Source organism: Marmota monax, unplaced genomic scaffold, assembly GCF_021218885.2.
Source record: "Marmota monax isolate L192 unplaced genomic scaffold, Marmota_monax_Labrador192_F-V1.1 WCK01_AAM20220418_F8-fsc00088, whole genome shotgun sequence".
Lineage (NCBI taxonomy): Eukaryota > Metazoa > Chordata > Mammalia > Rodentia > Sciuridae > Marmota > Marmota monax.
Window position 1 is genome coordinate 2,437,578 of NW_026694492.1, and position 18,811 is coordinate 2,456,388.

General features: G+C 37.4%; 1 protein-coding gene across 3 annotated transcripts in view; it reads left to right on the forward strand.

Moving 5' to 3' along the window:
• The window catches only part of Dcc (DCC netrin 1 receptor), a 1,097,715-nt gene that overhangs the window by 761,622 nt on the left and 317,282 nt on the right, over positions 1–18,811 (forward strand). For all 3 annotated transcript variants that reach the window (XM_046419457.2, XM_058571333.1, XM_058571334.1), the window contains exon 9: positions 11,484–11,638. In XM_046419457.2, the coding sequence (XP_046275413.1) occupies positions 11,484–11,638 (155 nt within the window). The remainder of the gene's footprint in view (positions 1–11,483; positions 11,639–18,811) is intronic.

Here is an 18,811-nt window from a genome sequence, read left to right on the forward strand (position 1 = left end):
ATACCTTTCATTTATTAATCTAAAAATTACCTATGGAATGTCACACAGCACAGTTTATAGGTTAAGACTCTGTGATTATAGAATTGAACCATGTAGATTTGAATACCGAGTCTGAATTTTACCAGCCAATGGTGTTGGGCCAGTTCTTCGTGACTTGTTTCCTCATGTGTCATAATAATAGTAGCTGATATATAACATTGAGCTATGTGTTAAATGAAGTTTTTTGAAAGTGCCAAAAACACTTTTCCTTTGCCTGGTGCACTCAGTTCTTGTTAACTAGTGCCATGTGCAAATTATTGTGTGGGTTGGAAATTAAAATGAATGAAATACAGAGGCATTTCCTGACTCTTGTTTAGTGAGGAATTTATTGCTTTCACAGGCATTAGGCCATTTGATCCTCAGATATTGTGGTTATGATAATCACAATTTTAGAGGTGAATCTGTCTAGAAAGACTCAAAAATAGGGCCTTACTACACAACCAGTAAATATTAGAATTGGGATTTAAATTCAAAGTTCCTAGTCCAGTGATCTCCTTACTATACACATACAGTAAAAGATATTTCCCCAAAAGAGGTACATAGAAAGTACAGTGGGAGTTTATATGAGCAAATTAAAGCACATTTATGAGCATCATTCACTTTAATCCTCACAGTAACACTGAGGTAGGCTGATAAGGGGCTGGTATCTCCACTTTGCAGATGAAGCATGGAAGACTCCAAGATTTCCCTGATGTGTTCAAGGTCACACACTATTTTGCTATAGAACAAAGGCTAGAACCAGGTCTTCCAGCTTTCAACACTGATGCTTTCTATTGCTTTATGCTGCCTTGGAAAACCTCTGCTCACTGCTCAGGATTAGAGACCAGCTTTGTGTGATTGACATGGAGGATTCGTTTTACAATTCACTGTGCATTACATTTTCAACATGGTGTTTACATATTCCTTCCCTGCTCTTCAGAGTTGAGGACTCGCAGCTGATGCAGCTTGTTATCCATGAAGGGAGTGTATTGTGATAGAAAGAGGACAAGATTCAGAATCCAAAGCATCATATTGGCCCTGGCATGACCCTTATCAAACTTAGCCATCATTTCAGGATCTCTGCTTCTTTGTCCAATGTGAAAGCCTGGCCCTTTTATCTCATAATGTTCTTAGATGGTCAAGTGAAAGTATAGTGATTTTTTTTCTTATAATGGATTTAAGGCATATTGGAAAAAAGATGCCATCTTTAAATAACATATGAAAATGGGTAAGCCATCATTTACTTAAACAATAAATATTGGGTAAGCCATTAGTCACTTAAACAATAAATGTGAGTTTTTTTAAAAAAAAAAAATGGTGTCAAGCACTGTTTTGAAAATAGTAGAGAACTCAAAAATTTCCCTGGAAGCCACTTAGAAATCTTGGGAGGATCATCCTACTGGTGAATATTTACATACACACTGAGTTAAGAGCCCTCTTGGAGAGGAACATGCTTCTATGAGAAAATATAAGTGTGTTTTTATGGTTCTACCAGAGTCAGGAGAGTAATCTTAAGAGACTTCTGTGGGTGGAGAGAGGGGCTTAGACCAGAGGTTACCTAAGTAGAAGCCAGAAGACCTGCCACAGGCTGCCACAGATGTCCAGGCAGGAGATAATAATCATGGCTCAGATGAAGGGTCTGACAATAGGGATGGAGAAGGAGAAACAAAATTTGAGAGATTTATATTAAGGAAACAAAGCTTATAGGTCCAAGAGATGAATTGCTTGTGATTGGTGAGGGAGCAGGAGGTGCCAAGGACAGTGGCCAGGTGTCAGCTGTGTTTCAATGTAGAAAGGGGTGCAATTCTCTAAGATTGGGATGCTGGAAAGCATCAGGCTTGGGAATGAAGACCACAAGTTCAGTTTTAGGCACATTGTGTTTGCCATACCTGTTAGAACATTGTAGCAGGGAGGTTAAGAGGGGTCTCAAAAGTAAGAGTCTGGCGCTCAGTGAGTACTGGGTCAAAGATGTGGGTCAGGAATCTGGCAGGTGCAGAGCCACTGCAGCTAGAACAGAATGGCTCATCCCAAAGAATCAGAAGAAGAGGACCCAGAAGTGAGTCATGTTCATCCAGAAAATAGAAGCTAAAATTATGCAAAATATATAATTTGAAACCAAAATCTTTCCCTACCCTCATCCACAAAAAAAAGTAGCTTCAAATTTGTTGTTGCAGTAGCTATGTGTTATATAATTAGTCTCCTGGACCTGTACTAACATTGACGCAGAAATTATATTAAGCAAATTTTTGAAAAGTCTGTTTCTAGGTCTGTGTTTTTTTTTTCGCAATTTGAGGAAAACAACAAGAATTTTTAACCAAAATTTATTGGAAATACTAGAAATGCCTGTGACAAGACAGACTCTGTTTCTCCTTATGCTGTATCTGGCACTGAGTCTTCTCAGAATCTCCTTTCCTCTTAAATGGCAGTGCTTCCAAAATCTACAGTTTTAGAACAGTCAGGGACAGAGGACTTAGGGTAGAGGGTTATTGCTCCTATCACCATGAGCTCTGTTCCAATAAACACCATATGTCAGTTTTAAAATATTTTCATTGTTGTACCATTCTTACACTCCTAAAAGGAATAAAAATGCAAGTAAAATAGATACAAAGGAGATGCTAAAAATCTTTTCATCAGATATAATTTCTTCCCTATCAAAAAAATGTTAATGTAATTATCTCTCATAGAAGCAACTAGTTAGGTTTTAGTCACCTCAACAGAGAATTTATTTGCTCAACTCACCATCTTAACTAAGCATTAACACCCTGGTGCACTTAGCTAAGACAGTATGTATTTCCATGTGTTCTAGAGACAAGAACATAAGTTCTGAACTCAGCTAAATAAAACAAAACGTGACAAAACAAAACAAAAACCAGAGATAGGAGATTTTCTACTCTCAATAAAGAATATTACAGTAGAAAATCTTTGAGTAGATCCCATTCTCTTGTTTCTAGGTATGAAATCAAGATTCAGAAAAGTGAAGGAGCGTGGTGAAGATGACCCAAATAAATGGGGATGGAACATGGAATCAAAATCTAGCTTTTTAGGCATTTTTTATTCAGTTAGTATCCTAAATTTTTTACATTTAGTTATGCATTCATTGAAAAATCATAAACATCAGCAACACGTCTACTTTTCATACTCAGTCTGTATAAATGCTGAATGTGAACAAAATATGTGTGAAATATGTTTTCTCCTAAAGTAATTCACAATCAAGTCAAAGAGACAGGCTTGTCCATTAATACAGTGACCTATGGGCTATACTCGGTGCATAAACCAAGAACCACCAAAATACTAAGAGAGGACATTTAATGCTGCTTGGAATTACATGAAGTGACAGTAGGAAATAGAAAATTTCATTTGAAACAAGTTCTTGCCAAATTGAGAAGGAAGTCTGAGTCCAAAGAACACAATTCCAGGCCAACTGAAATGAAACAAACCAAACCAAAGGCATAAGGAGAAAAGACAGAGGCAGCCAGGGGCATGGATGAGGCAGGTAGGTCATTGCAGAGGCCTGTGAAAAGGTTTGGTCCACACCATGAAGGTCTCTGGACCATCCCAAGGAGGTGAGATTGTATTAGTTATAGAATATCAGCCAGTTCAAGGTCATGTGCATGGAGTTGACAGAATATGCTTATTAAAAAGGATGTCTGTAAATTACAGGTAGAAAGAATTAGAAGGACCGATGACAAGATGACAAAGGACTAGGAAAAGCTGCTATTTTAACCCAATACATTGCAAGAATGTACTAGAGCAGGGACAGGTTCCAGGTACAGGATTAGGTCTCAGTGAAGCTCCCACAAGTTGTATTCATTCATGCCACCACATTTGACTTTATGACTCAAAATGTGTTAACACTTAACAGTTACACTGACTGAGCTCAGCAAAGCAGCAGCACCATTGTTACTGCATCAAAGTGTGTGCTTCTAGAATACAGGCAGGTGTTTTCCAAGAAATCAGGTGACCTGACACACCTAACACTAAAATTTATAAGAAGTCAATTTGTTTTTTACTAACTTCTTATGATCTTTTTGTAATGGTCAAAGAGGTAAGTTGCCTGTGGTTGTTTCTTAGCCCAAGGAGTCAAACTTCATGTAGTCAATATTCTGGATAGTCAACAAGTAAATTCACAGGGAATGGATTCTAGATGGCTCAGACTGAGCGGTGCAGATTTGAAGAGTAATTATGTCTTCAACTCACTGGATTTCCCTGAGAGGCAGCACAACATCCTCACCCGATAATTGGGCAAACTTCTCACATCAAGGGTTCACCTTTTCTCAGAGCTCTAAGTGTTTATCTGACCATTTACACAGGAGTATGGATTAGAGTGTGCAGAAAGAAACCCTTAATTACTAAGTGCTTCAGTGTAGACATGATGGAGTCTAACTCTCGAGATGGCCTTGTGTCAGGCAGTTACGGGGCCAGAGAAACCCAGCATAATCAGCTGCCCTTCCAAACCCAGACCTTACTTAACTGTTGGGAAATAAGGTGCGATGCTGTGTTTATAGCTAATAAAGCCTGGAGAGCAAAATCAAAACTCCCCTGCTAACCTTTGCAGCTCGTGACTGAGCAAATTATGCAGGATAATATGGCAAGACACGCTTTCTTCCCCCAATGCATTTATGTCTCTTCAGCAATTGGACATCACCCCCAGTAGTACCCAAGGAAGCAAAGGAACAGAAGTTTGGCAGCAGAATCCCAGACACCAGTGGGGACCTCAGATGCCACAGACCTTTGGAGCTGAGCTGAGCATCTCGGGTTGCTCCTCTACTTCTCTTTGCCTGTCAGCAAAGTCCCTGTCCCTACAAACATTAGTTTTCACTAGTGGAACTGGTTCAGTAGTTCTGTTTATGAACTACTGGTTTAAACTTATGTCTCCAAACCAAATTGATCTATTAGAAAATATTAATAAGGTTTTTATTATTGTTATTTGGGAAGCAGGCCTAAATGACAGTGAAACCTTTTTGTATGTTTTTTATCTCCTCAGAATCTACATATTTTGTAGACAAGTCCTCTTCTTGGACTCAAATGTCTTACTTCCTAATGATGTCCTGGTGGTATTTTATTCTAATGATAAAATAACAGCAGCCACTGCCATTTATGAAAGACTCTCTGTTGTCTCCTGGGCATGGTGGTTCCTCCTTAAGACGGTTCACATGCAGCATATCATTGGAAAACACCACCTACGTAGAGTCTTACTGTGACCTCACTTGGCTGTGATGAGCAGATTCCAGAACAGCACGTAGCATTGAAGTGTTTGAATTATGTCATTGTATAAGATGACTCAGAGCCTACATTGAAGAATCTAGTGGTTAGACCAGGGTAGTGCAGGCGTGTTATTATAAGAGGGATGTGGAGATGTCCTGAAGCTAGGTTTTGCTGAGCAAGCGCAATGAATATGTTTAGATTGTATTTTACAGAGAAATGCCATACAAGTGTTTTCTAAAGATGCTTTGTAACAATTTCTGTAAGACTGAAGAAATTTCATCTGTCCATATCAATGAGAATAATTTGTGTGTGTGGATATTTGTATTTGGGATATTATTCAGAGATTGATGGATATTATGGAAACCTTAAACTGTCTTCTCATACAAGAGAGTCCTTTTTACATATGAGTGATATTTTCATTATGTGATCTTCAACATTCTTACCTGGGCATGTTCAAATTTTCTCACCTTTTTTAATCATTTGAGGAACACTATTCAAGGGTTATACCAGCAAGATCTGGAACATAGTTGGTTTATCAAAATTAGTGTGTAAGTCTAAAAATAAAGTCACTTTTCTTATAGATTCCAAAGAAGTTTAATATGCAAATCTGATCTCTGATGACAACTACAGTGTTGAAAATCCAGAAAAGATATCATGGAATGATTCAAAGCAGAGGAGAGACAACTCCCCCTCACAGTGGTTTCCAAATGCACATTGTGCCTCTGTCCCCTTTAGGACATCATGTCTTCTACCCAGACCTGTGATTCAAAGAGGTCCTTTGTTTCACCATTATTATTGAGTGATGTCAAAACTGGATTTAGAGTATAAAGCTTTTTATTTCTATAAGTAACTGTGATACCCACAACTGTAAGTCCTGTGGGAAAGAATCATGAAATTTATATTAATTGCACATTTGTGCCTATAAAATAATGATAAACTATTCTATCTATATCAAAGGACTCGTGAGGCAGTGTATATAAAATTTCTGTTGAAAGAAAGTACATGCAATCTAATTATGAAGGTTTCCTATTTAAAATTAATTATTTAAATTCTACAAATTTATGGAATAGAGTGTAATAATTTTATATATATGTAATGATCAAATCAGGATAATTAGCATTTCCGTTTACCTCAACATTTAAAAAAAATTGATCAGCACATAATAAGTGTGCATATTTATGAGGTGTGGTGTGATATTTCAATACATGTGTGCAGTCTGTACTAATCATATCAGGGTAATTAACATTTTCTTCTCCTTACTTGGTGTTTGGAGTCCTTGAATTCCTACCAGTTATGCATAATATACACGATGATAGTTTATTGTGAACTGTAGTCACTCCCTGTGATGTACAACACCAGAACTTGTTCTTCCTATCTAATTATATTTGGCTCCCTTTATCCAACCTCTCATATCCCCCTTCAACCCATCTTTTCAGGATTCTACAAACTACAATTCTACATTCAGATTGGTCTATTTTTTTAGCATGCATTTATGGTGTTTGGTTTTCTGTAACTGACTTATTTCATTTAACATAATCTCCTTCAGTTCCATTTGTTGTGCTGAAAATGATATCACTCATTTTATGACTGAATGATATCGCATTGTGTATATAAACCATATTTTCTTTATCCATTCCTCTATTGGTGGTCATCTGGGTTGCTTCCATATACTAACTATTGTGAATAGTACCACTCTAAACATGGGCATGCAGGTATATTTTTGATATGCTGATATTATATCTTGGGATACATACCTAGAAATAGGGTAGCTCAATTTCTGTTTTTAGTATTTTTTAATGTTATAATTTGTTCTAATTATTTATACATGACAGTAGACTTCATTTTGACACAATGTATACAAGTAGAACACAACTTCTCATTCCTCTGGCTGTACATGGTGCAGAGTCACAATGGTAGTCTAATCTTACATGTATATAGGGTAATAATGTCCATCTCATTCCATCATCCTTCCAATCCCCATACCCCCACCCTTCCCTTCACTCCCCTTTGCACAATCTAAAGTTCCTTCACCACCCCCCCTAACTCCACATTATGGATCAGCATCTGCTTATCAGAGAAAAAATGTGGCCTTTTGTTTTTTGTGTTTGGTTTATTTCACTTCACATGATATTCCCCAGCTCTATCAATTTACTGGCAAATGCCATAATTTAATTCTTCTTTAAGGCTGAGTAATATTCCATTGTGTATATATACCACATTTTCTTTATCTATTCATCTATTGAAGGGCATCTAGGCTGGTTCCATAGTTTAGCTATCATGAATTGAGCTGCTATAAACATTGATGTGGCTGTGTCACTATAGTATGCTGATTTAAAGTCCTTTGGGTATAAACCTAGGAGTGGGATAACTGGGTCAAAGGGTGGTTCCATTCCAAGTTTTCTGAGGAATATCCATACTGCTTTCTAGAATGGTTACACCAATTTGCAGTCCCACCAGCAATGTATGAGGGTACATTTTCCCCCACATCCTCACCAACACTTATTATTGCTTATGTTCTTGAAAATTTCCATTCTGACTGGAGTGAGATGAAATCTTAAGGTAGTTTTGATTTGCAGTTCTCTAATTGCTAGAGATGATTGACATTTTTTCATGTTTGGTGATTGATTGTATTTTTTCTTCTGTGAAGTATCTGTTCAATTCCTTATCCCATTTATTGATTGGGTTATTTGTTTTTTTCTTGGAGGGGGTGTTTTTTGAGTCCTTTATATATTCTGGAGATTAGTACTTTATCTGAGGTGTGCATAGCTCCCATTCTGTAGGCTCTCTCTTCATGTTATTGATTGTTTCCTTTCCTCAGAAGAAACTTTTTTAGTTTGAATTTATCCTGTTTATTGATTCTTAGTTTTATTTCTTGCACTTGGAGTCTTATTAAGGAAGTCAGGTCATAATGAAGTTTGGGGCCTACTTTTTCTTCTATTAAGTGCAGTATCTCTGTTCTAGTGCCTAAGTTTTTGATCCACTTTGAGTTGAGTTTTGTGCAGGGTGAAAGATAGAAGTTTCATTTCACCTCACTATATGTGTATTTTCAGTTTTCTCAGCATCATTTGTTGAATAGGCTATCTTTTCTGCAGTGAATATTTTTGGCACTTTTGTCTAATATGAGATAACCGTATGCATGTGGGTTTGTCTTCGTGTGATCTACATGTCTATTTTGGTGCCAATACCATGCTGTTTTTGTTACCATTGCTCTGTAGCACAGTGTAAGGTCTGGTATGATGATGCCTCCTGCTTCAGTCTTCTTGCTAAGGATTGCTTGGTCTATTTCAGGTCTCTTATTTTTCCAAATAAATTTCATGGTTTCTTTTTCTAGTTCTATGAAGAATTTCATTGGAATTTTAATAGGTATTGCATTAAATCTGAATAACACTTTTGGTAGTATCACCATTTTGACAATAATATTTCTGCTATCTAAGAGAATGGGAGATCTTTCAATCTTCTAAGGTCCTCCTCAATTTCCTTTTTAGTGTTCTATAGTTTTCATTGTAGAGGTCTTTTACTGTTAGATTAATCCCCTAGTAATTTTTCTTTTGAAGCTACTGTGAATGGGGTAGTTTTTCTAATTTCTCTTGCAGTGGATTCATCACTGATTGAATAGAAATGCATTTGATTTATGGGTATTGATTTCATATCCTGCCACTTTGCTGAATTCATTTGTTATTTCTAGAAGATTTATGGGGGAATTTGTTTTTAGTGTTTTGAAGAAGCTCCATGCATTTTCCTATTAGCTGTGCTAACTTCCTTTCCTCTCCTTATAGAGTATATGAGCTCCTTGTTTTCTACACTACCATCAACATTCCTTTTCCTTTTTTCTTATTAATTTTTTTGTAACAGCTCTTCTGACTATGATGCGATGACATCTCATTATGTTTTTGATATGTATTTCCTTCATGGTTTATGAAATTGAGCACTTTTTCATAAATTTGTTGACAGTTGAATTTATTCTTTTGAGAATTTTCTACTCATACCATTTGCCTATTTTGCAATTGGATTACTTTTTATTTCTATTGAGGTTTTTGAGTTCCTAATATATTTTGAATATGAATGTGGTATCAGATAAGTAGTCCATAAACCTTTTGCCTTTCCGTAGGTTCTCTTTACCCCTTGGGTAGCTCCCTTTGCTGTGCAGAAGCATCGTAGCTTGATTTCATCTCACGTGTCTATTTTTGCTTCTGTTCCCTGTTCTTTGGTGGTCTTATTTAAAAAAAAGTCATCACTTATACAATATCTTGTAGGGTTCCTCCTGTGTTTCTGTCTAATAGTTTTTATAGTCTCAAGTTCTTACATTTAGGTCTCTGATCTTTGGATGATGAGGTTCTCTTTTAAAAAGCAACTTGCTGGCCTAACTGTGTTTAGTGTGGTAGAGTATGGCAGTGCAACCTGTGGTATGTTGAAGCATCATACAGTGTTTCTTATATTTGGCTACTTTGGGTTATACTGAATCCCATCTAGACCTCCCAGATAGAAGTCATTATGCAGCCTTTACTAACATAACACTGTATTTCTAAAAATTTATGTAGCCTCAGGCTATGTTTAGATTCATGTTGTGTGCTTTTTCTTTGTAGTTCTAACATGTACATAACATAATATTTGCGCTTTTAACCATTTTTAAGTGCACAATTCCATAGCATTAACTTTGTTCTTTCTTGTTGTGCCACCATCTCCACCATGTGTTCACAGAACTTTCCATCTTCTCTAATTAAAGCTTCATACCCATTAATCAGACCCTGAGCCCCGACCTGAGGAAACCACACAAAGGTGCATATTTAATTATTTATCTGTACTGGATAAAATTATGCTAGTGATAGAATGAGCTCTAATATGTATAATCACTCAAATCTCTATTTCTGACTCTATAAGAAATGAAACAATGCCCTAATTGACAGTTTTTCTCCCCCAGCTCTTCTCCAAAATTCTTGTAAACTTTGACCTCTCTGCATGATCAATGTGTAAAATCTAAGCTCATCATGCTTGGCTACGTCAAGCCCACAGTAAAGGAAGAAAATCTGGAGGGTTAGTTATATGCAGTGATTTTAGGCTCAGAGTGAATCAGCACACATCACATATACTCAATCAGATGTCTTCATCCAGGGTTTAGTAGTCTGGGAAATGTAGCCTAGGATATGAAGAAGAAGAAAATTTTGATTTAAGGATGAGCTAGCCAGGTTCTGCTGCATGATATTTCGAGTGTACATAGGCTCAGGAATCATCATTCATGCCACTAGGAACAATTTATTTTGATTCTTCTTTTTAAAAAACTAATTTTACCTGAGAGAAAAGTAGGCTTCACTTTAAATATCTCCAAAAATAAAACAAAACTCCGTGACACAATTAAAATGAACATATAATTCCACTGAAAGCTAAGAGATATTATCTAGGGATAGAAACCTTAACAAACAGTGCATAGTTGAGCATTTCTACTTTACTCAGTTCACAATTATATGTTAAGGGTCAATGAAGATATCTGTGAGGTCTAGAATCTTTTGCATCCTTAAAGAAAATTTCAGTAGTTCTCATGTTGACTGATAGCATCCCTATTCATAGTTTGCCTTCTCTTAAAGTATATCTAAATCCCACCAGGATCAGCAAATCCATTTGCTTACAACATGGAAGATGCATTTAATTGGTAAAATGTATTGAGCTCATGTAGAAGAGACTTGGAGAAAAAGGAAAGCAGACATTTTTGACTATTTCTCTTCACACAGAAAATAATTTCCTTCCTTTTAATAAGTGCACTTAAAGTATCCACAGGAGCCCAAGCTCCATACATACATAGGAACACTTAGCATCTGCGTTTTCCTTTCCTACAAAGAAAGAAAAGGCATAAATGCATTTGCTGGCAATACTGACAAAGACCAATTTGTGGAATAATTGAAACCTTGATTTCTGTCATTAGCCGGATGTGTACAAAATGCATCTTCCTGTCTACATTCCAGATGCTTCTTCTTATTTTAATACCTCTTTGTTTCTCATGAGTTTCAAATTCTTAATTGTAAAGTGTCAAGGGAAAGTCTTTAGTTTGCAAGTTTCATGAAGAATGACATCAACTTGAACTCCCTGAAAACCTTGCCACACTTATTTATAGTTCCTTTCAAGTAGTTTATTTTCCATAGTAAGCCTCCGACCTCTTGATTCTGTCCCATAGTCATCCATAATGAGTGAGCTCTTGTAACCCAAGTAAAGGTCTGGGCCCAAAGTATTCATTTTGGAAATAATCTCTCTGTTCAACCTTGATTTCCTAGGGAACGAGCATTGAATACAACCCAGCCTGGGTCCCTTCAGCTTACCGTGGGAAACCTGAAGCCAGAAGCCATGTACACCTTCCGAGTTGTTGCCTACAATGAGTGGGGGCCAGGGGAGAGTTCTCAACCCATCAAGGTGGCCACTCAGCCTGAGTGTGAGTATGAAAAGGGAGAGGCTGTGTTTAGTAAGGATTCATTGGCAGTGTCCTTGAGTCCTAGTAGAACTTCTTTGAGATGAGAAAACGGAAGGCAGGTGTTTGAACCAACGTGTTTAACTTGAAGGTTTTTATAGGAAAGATGACATTTTGACATATGGCCTCCTCACTCAGTCCTCATTCTCCACAATGGCAGATTCGAGGAAACCATGGCCCCATTCCTCCATATAGCTCACATCCTCATTTCCTAAAGTGACTCCCTGCCCAACAGTATTTCATCATCACCACCATTGAGTTGAATCCTTCTCCGTTGATTTTTTTCACATTTTCTGGAGTTAGTCTGTGCAGGTTTTAGCATCAGAGGTAAAAGAAAAATGGCATAAAACTTCTAAATAGAGGGACTTTTAAAGAAGTTAAACAGGCAATAATAACTGAAGAAGATACCAAAGGCCAACTGAGGCCCCAGAAGCATGGGAGATGTCCTCTTCTGGACTGTCTCCTTGACTTCCAACTTGAATCACTGTATTAACCTCATTCATCCCAAAGTAAAGCTGTAAAACAAGTTACAATTCCATACTATCAACTTTTATAAGGGAAGAGCACCCAAATTGTTCATTTAAGAAATATTTCTGTACATTAAATAGTTTTAGTTTTTCTTATGGACCTCCAATGTTATTTAGAATGAAGACTTACTAATAAGTTTTCCAGCTTTATATTTTTAATTAAAAATTCTATTCTAAAAGTTAAATTCAGTGAGTAACTATTTGAAACACGCAGCCTTATTTTAGACACAATTTCCTGTGCTCCTTTTCTTTTCATTTAATAATACTCCTTTATTTGTATTTATTGGTTTTATGTAAAACTATGTTTAACTTGAAAATGACTTCAAATGCTTTTGGAAGGAGATAAAATATAAGTTAGAAATGTGAGAAATAATCTCTGTACTGGGTTCACTTCCTGGGTGATTTATATCAGCATGTCAAAGAAGAAATCAAGATAGGCCATCAGAGTACTGGTTGATCATCTACTCTTCGCAAAATCCTCATCCTTTCTTCGTCTTAGCCAAGATTGCCCTGACAAGATTGATATATTCATCCAGGCAAGGGCAAAGACCTCCAACTCATGTAACTATTTGCCTCACAGAAACAAACTCTCAGACAATAACTTCAAAAACACAGTAATGTATACAGGTGTCCAGAAATTGTTTGAAAATGCAGGCTCCCAGGGAGGTCTGGCTAAATCAATTGCAGGATTCAGTGCACAATGAAAATGCAAGGACACTTTTCTGAAAATTAAGAAATGTTAACAACTACAATTACAGCAAGACATGAAGTCAGTCTTCATGCAGTTTCCCTCTAAGTGTGAGACCTTGTCCAACTTTGTTGGTTGTGCACCCATGAAACTGGCCCTGATGAGGTTTCTTTTTGTAAAAGAGAGTTGTTGCCCTGTGGATTTAAGCCACTTTCCATTTCACAATGTCCATGTTAATTTAGCATTTGAGTCCTCAGACTCTGCGTTGATGCTTATAGTTCATATATGGAGAATAAATTATTTTATGAATATTTGGCTTTTTTGATTAATAAAGTTCAGTAAAAATCAAATTAGGCATATACACATGTATGTATGTGCTTGTGTATATGTATATGATGTGCCGCAGTCTGGCTGGGCACAAATCACGAGCCACTGAAGCAGGAACAAACTTTATTTTTAAACTGCAGGAAAACACTTCACACAGCTCCCGGGGAACCCTCCCGAACACCATGAGGCTTGTCCAGGAACCCCCAGCCGGAAAATATCTCTCCCAGAAATCCCTCCTCCTGCACTTCCCCAACCAATGGGAACTCTCGGGGAATCCCCGGAAATCCCCACGAGAACTCCAAAATAGTGCGAGAACTCAAAAGTTGCGGCAGAGGCGGATAGTAATGCCTCGCCTGTCAATCAATACTGTTGGCAAAATGCCAGGGGCCATACAGACTCGGCAGTGGCTCTCAGCATCTCCCCCTTTTTGTTTAATTAAACAACAAGCAATGTGGCTTAGGGACCGTGCCTGTTAGGCAGTCCAATTCAACATATGGTCCTTACCCGTCATTGGATGAACTGACCTCTAGGTGTCAGCCTCCTGTCTTAGGTTGGTACCACTGCAATTGGATCATACCCGTCACTGACTACCGGTCCAGCATACAGCCATACTTGTGGATAGGCCTTTGCACCAGTGGGGGGGCGAGGTTCTTTGCCTCACCTCTGTTGGCCCCCAAATTTTAGACCATCATTAGTAGAAGGGAGGAGGATGCAAAATGCCATGACACTAAGCCAATTGAGGGCTCCTTTGAAAAATTGTACTACCGGTGACACCATCAGCAAAAATACTCCAGCACTATCACAATTCGCTGTACCAACAGATAGTTCACAATGCATACAAGTGATACATAGTCCAGGCAAGGTCTGCAAGCAATTCAAAGCAGAGGAATCTGTCAATATGTCCATTTCCTCCCAAAGTAAATCGACTCCTTAATTGAGCATTACTTGTTGAGTTATTATTCATTGATGCATCAGTTTTTACAGTTTGTTGTGATAACTATCGAAGAAGCTGTAGTTTGGTTTTATCTTTGTCTTCACCGGCACTGGGATGAAGATAGGAATTCTGGCAATGATGCTAAGAAAAAAATTATGTAACATTCCAACAGGCACTAAGAAAACAATTTTTTGAACAATTTACATTATCCTGAACAGAATTATTAAATATAATGAGAAGGAAAGGTGAAAGTAAACAAACAGATCTGTTAACCTCCTTATTTGTTCACATATTAAAACAATTTTCAACAGCTGTTTACCCAATCTAAATTAAACCATTGAAATCATGTGAATAAAAAAATTCGGATCCATTTATTCATGAGCGCTCCTCATATATGATATATGGACATATGCACATACAGACATACAACACAAAACAGAAGTGTGCACACATAACATACAACACATAAGACAATAGTAAAGGCCTTGTAGCTTTACCTAGGTGAAATCTCCATTGCAATGCTTAAAAACTCCACAGTCAAAAAATAAAACTGATCAGAAAAACATTAACCTAGGTCTGTATGAGCTCAAAAATAAAATAGAACTTTATGATGTGGGAAAAGGCAAATAATAAAATAAATATTGAAAAAAGCATCCTGGTTAATCACTGTCGCAGATGTAAGAATAGCCAAACTGGAGTTCTGGATATCAGCTGTTATGGATTTGAGTCAAATCATCTTCCTTTTGGCCTGTAGAAATTGTTTTAGTTAATCTCTCTGGAATCCAAATCGGCTGCTGTTCTCCCTGTGGAAAAACACAAACAGAACCCCGACTCCAGACAATCACTGGGTCAGGACCTTTCCATTGTCCTGTTAGAATATCCTTCCAAAGTACCTTAGGCTTATGTACATTTTTTGGACACATATGCCTTTCCGCAGCACTAAGTCCTGAGGAATCCAAATTTTAAAAGTTTAGAGTAAAAAGGGTTATTTTAAGTTTATCTTTGGGTGACATATACCCCTTTCCAATTCCCTCTTTTTGCTTTAGTAAGTACATTTTAATAGTTTGATGAGCTCTTTCAACTATGCCTTGTCCCTGTGGATTGTATGGAATTCCCGTTATATGAGTAATGCCAAATGATGAGCAAAATTGTTTAAAAGAGGTAGAAGTATAACCAGGACCATTATCTGTTTTTAACTGTTTTGGAACACCCACAGTGGCAAAATTTTGTAAGCAATGAGCTATAACATCTTTAGTTTTTTCTCCGGAATGAAGGGAGCCCATCAAAAATCTGGAAGAAGTATCAACTATAACATGCAAATATTTTAATTTTCCAAATTGTGGCAAGTGTGTGACGTCCATCTGCCAAATATGGTTAGGTATCAGTCCTCTAGGATTGACTCCAAGATTAATTTGTGGTAAAAAGGCCACACAATTTTGACATTGTTTTATTATTTGTCTAGCTTGTTCCTTAGTTATTTTAAAATGCTTTTGTAAAGTATTAGCATTGACATGGAACCTTTTATGAAAATGTGTAGCTTCTTCTAGTGTAGAGAAAATATGTATGTCATGTGTAGTTTTATCTGCTAAATCGTTGCCCAAACTAAGGGCTCCAGGCGATCCTGTATGTGCTCTGATATGTCCTATAAAGAATGGATCTTTTCTGTCCCAGATTAGACTTTGTATAGCAGAAAACAAAGAGAAAACAGTAGAGGAAGGGGAAATCCTGCCAGCATCTTCAAGGGATACTATAGCATTAACTATATACTGACTATCAGAGAATAAATTAAATACAGAATCTTTAAACATCACAAAAGCTTGTAAAACTGCATTAAGCTCTACCTTTTGAGCTGATTGTTTGGGTACTAAAAATGTAAAAGTTTGATCAGGGGTAACTACTGCTGCTGTACCATTATTTGACCCATCAGTGAATACATTTGGAGCATTCATGATAGGGGTTTTTCCTGTCATTTTTGGAAAAACTACAGGATGCGAAGACCAAAAAGACAACAAAGGATTAGATGGTAAGTGATTATCAAATGAAACATTAGATTTACACATGATTATTGCCCAAGTATTTAACTCATTAGCTAACTCATCAATTTGATCCATAGTATATGGAGTAATAATTTTATTGGGAGAAATTCCAAACACTCTCTTTGCTGCTTTTATTCCTTTGAGTATTAATTGTCCTACAGCCTCAGGATACCTAGTAAGAATAGTGTTAGGAGAATAAGATAAATGTATCCACAATAACGGACCTTCTTGCCAAAATACTCCTGTAGGAATATTTTTTGTTGGTATTACAATAAATAATAAAGGCAAAGTTATATCAATTCTATCCAAATGCATATTTTCCATATATGTTTCAATAATTTTTAATGCCTTTCTTGCTTCAGGCATTAACATGCGGGGTGAATTTGGATCTGATGGACCTTTTAGGATATCAAATAAAGGTCCCAACTCTCCTGTTGGTATGCCTAGATAAGGCCTTATCCAATTTATGTCTCCTAATAACTTTGAAAGTCGTTAAGTGATTTGAGTTGATCTACTCGTATTTGAATTTTTGGTGGACGGACCATGGTTGAGGATAATAGAACTCCTAAATAATTAATTGGAAAATTTAATTGTACTTTATCTATTGCTATCTCTAGATTATAATTTTTTAATAAATTTGTAAGTGTGGCATAACATTCTAGCAATGTGTTTTTATCTTTGTGTGCTAACAATACATCATCCATATAGTGAAATATTTGTAGTTTAGGATTTTGATTTCTAAGTGGCTGGATTGCTTTGTTAACATAAATTTGACACATAGTTGGGCTGTTAGCCATCCCTTGAGGGAGTACTTTCCATTCATATCTCTGATCAGGACCTTCATGATTCAGTGCAGGGATAGTATATGCAAAATGTGGACTATCCTCAGGATGAATTGGAATTGAAAAAAAACAATCTTTAATATCTATAGCTAAAACGTACCAGGTTTTTGGCAAAGCAGACAATTGAGGAATCCCCGATTGAGCAGGTCCCATAATAACCATCTCATTATTAATGGCTCTTAAATCTTGCAATAATCTCCATTTACCAGACTTCTTTTTAATGACAAAAATGGGAGTATTGTAAGGAGATACGGAAGGTTGTATATGTCCCTCCGCTAATTGTTGTTTGACCAGGTCATGGGCTGCTTGTATCTTTTCTTTAGTCAGGGGCCACTGAGGAACCCATAGTGGTCTATCTGATTTCCAAGTAATTTTTATTGCCTTAGTGACCCCTTCTAAAAACCCAGTCCATGTCTATTTATTCCCTGATCTATTTGAATTGGTGCTGCTATGCCTTGTTCTCCTAATCTTTTTTCTTTCCTGAAACCTTGTCTAGCCCTAATAGTGGGCGCATTTGGATTGATGTTATTTGTTAATGTCAAACCTAATTGATCTAGGACATCTCGTCCCCATAAATTTATAGGAAGATGATCCAATACATATGGCTGTATAGTTCCTTCACATCCTTCAGGATCCTTCCAATCTAATACCATTGCACTTCTATGGGGATTAGTTGCCACTCCTAGGCCTCGAAGCGTTTGAGTGGCTTGTTGTAACGGCCAATGTTTTGGCCATTCTTGACGAGATATGATGCTAAGGTCTGCACCTGTATCCAGTAGCCCATTAAATTCATGTCCTTGAATATTTAGTTTTAGCATGGGGCGAGAATCTAAATTTAAAGACAGCATAGCCCAATCTACACCTGTGGAGCCTAATCCCCTGGAACCTCTTTCTATACTACTACTGGAAAATTTATCATGTAGGCTGGGTATTATTAATAACTGTGATATTCTATCTCCTGGTGAAATTACTGATATACCCTTTGGAGAACTAGCTATAATTTTTATTTCACCTTCATAATCAGGATCAATTACCCCGGGACTTATCATAAGTCCTTTTAGCGTAGAAGAACTGCATCCTAACAATAAGCCTACTGTTCCTTGGGGAAGAGGTCCTTTTACTCCTGTGGGAATGATTTGAACTCCCATCTCTGGAGTTAGTACTGCTCTGGCGGAGGCGCAGATGTCCAACCCTGCGCTCCCTCTGGTTCGTCTGATGAGAGATCTGATGGATAATGTGTCCTGGGCACTACCCTGATGGTGTTGCTGGGTTCCTCCATGGTGTTTCTGGGTTCCTCCAGTGCCCCGTACATTTGTGGTCGTGGGCCCCGGAGCATTGGGCCCCCCTGTCCGTTTTTTGGCAATGGAGCCCGATGCCTTTCTCCACGATATCGTGGGTAAACACTTCGTCCTTCTCTGTTTTTTGATAACGGAATGCCCTCTATGGTGGTTTGAGAACGGCATTCATTAGCCCAATGTTTCCCTCTACGGCATCGTGGGCAAATACCCGGTATTCTATTCGTTTGATATCTAGCTTTGTTAAACCCTCCTCCTATGGGGCAACTCCTTTTAAAATGTCCTGTTTGATCACAATTATAGCATGTTTTTGGCCTGGCATCTAAAGCCTGTTGTACTGCTGCTAAGACTTGCCCTTGTTCATTAATGTCTCTACATAATTTAATATATGTGTTTAAATCTTCATGTCTCCATGGTCTAATGACCTCTCTGCAACAACGATTTGCTTGGTCATAAGCCAGTTGTTTTATAAATGGCATTGCCTGTTC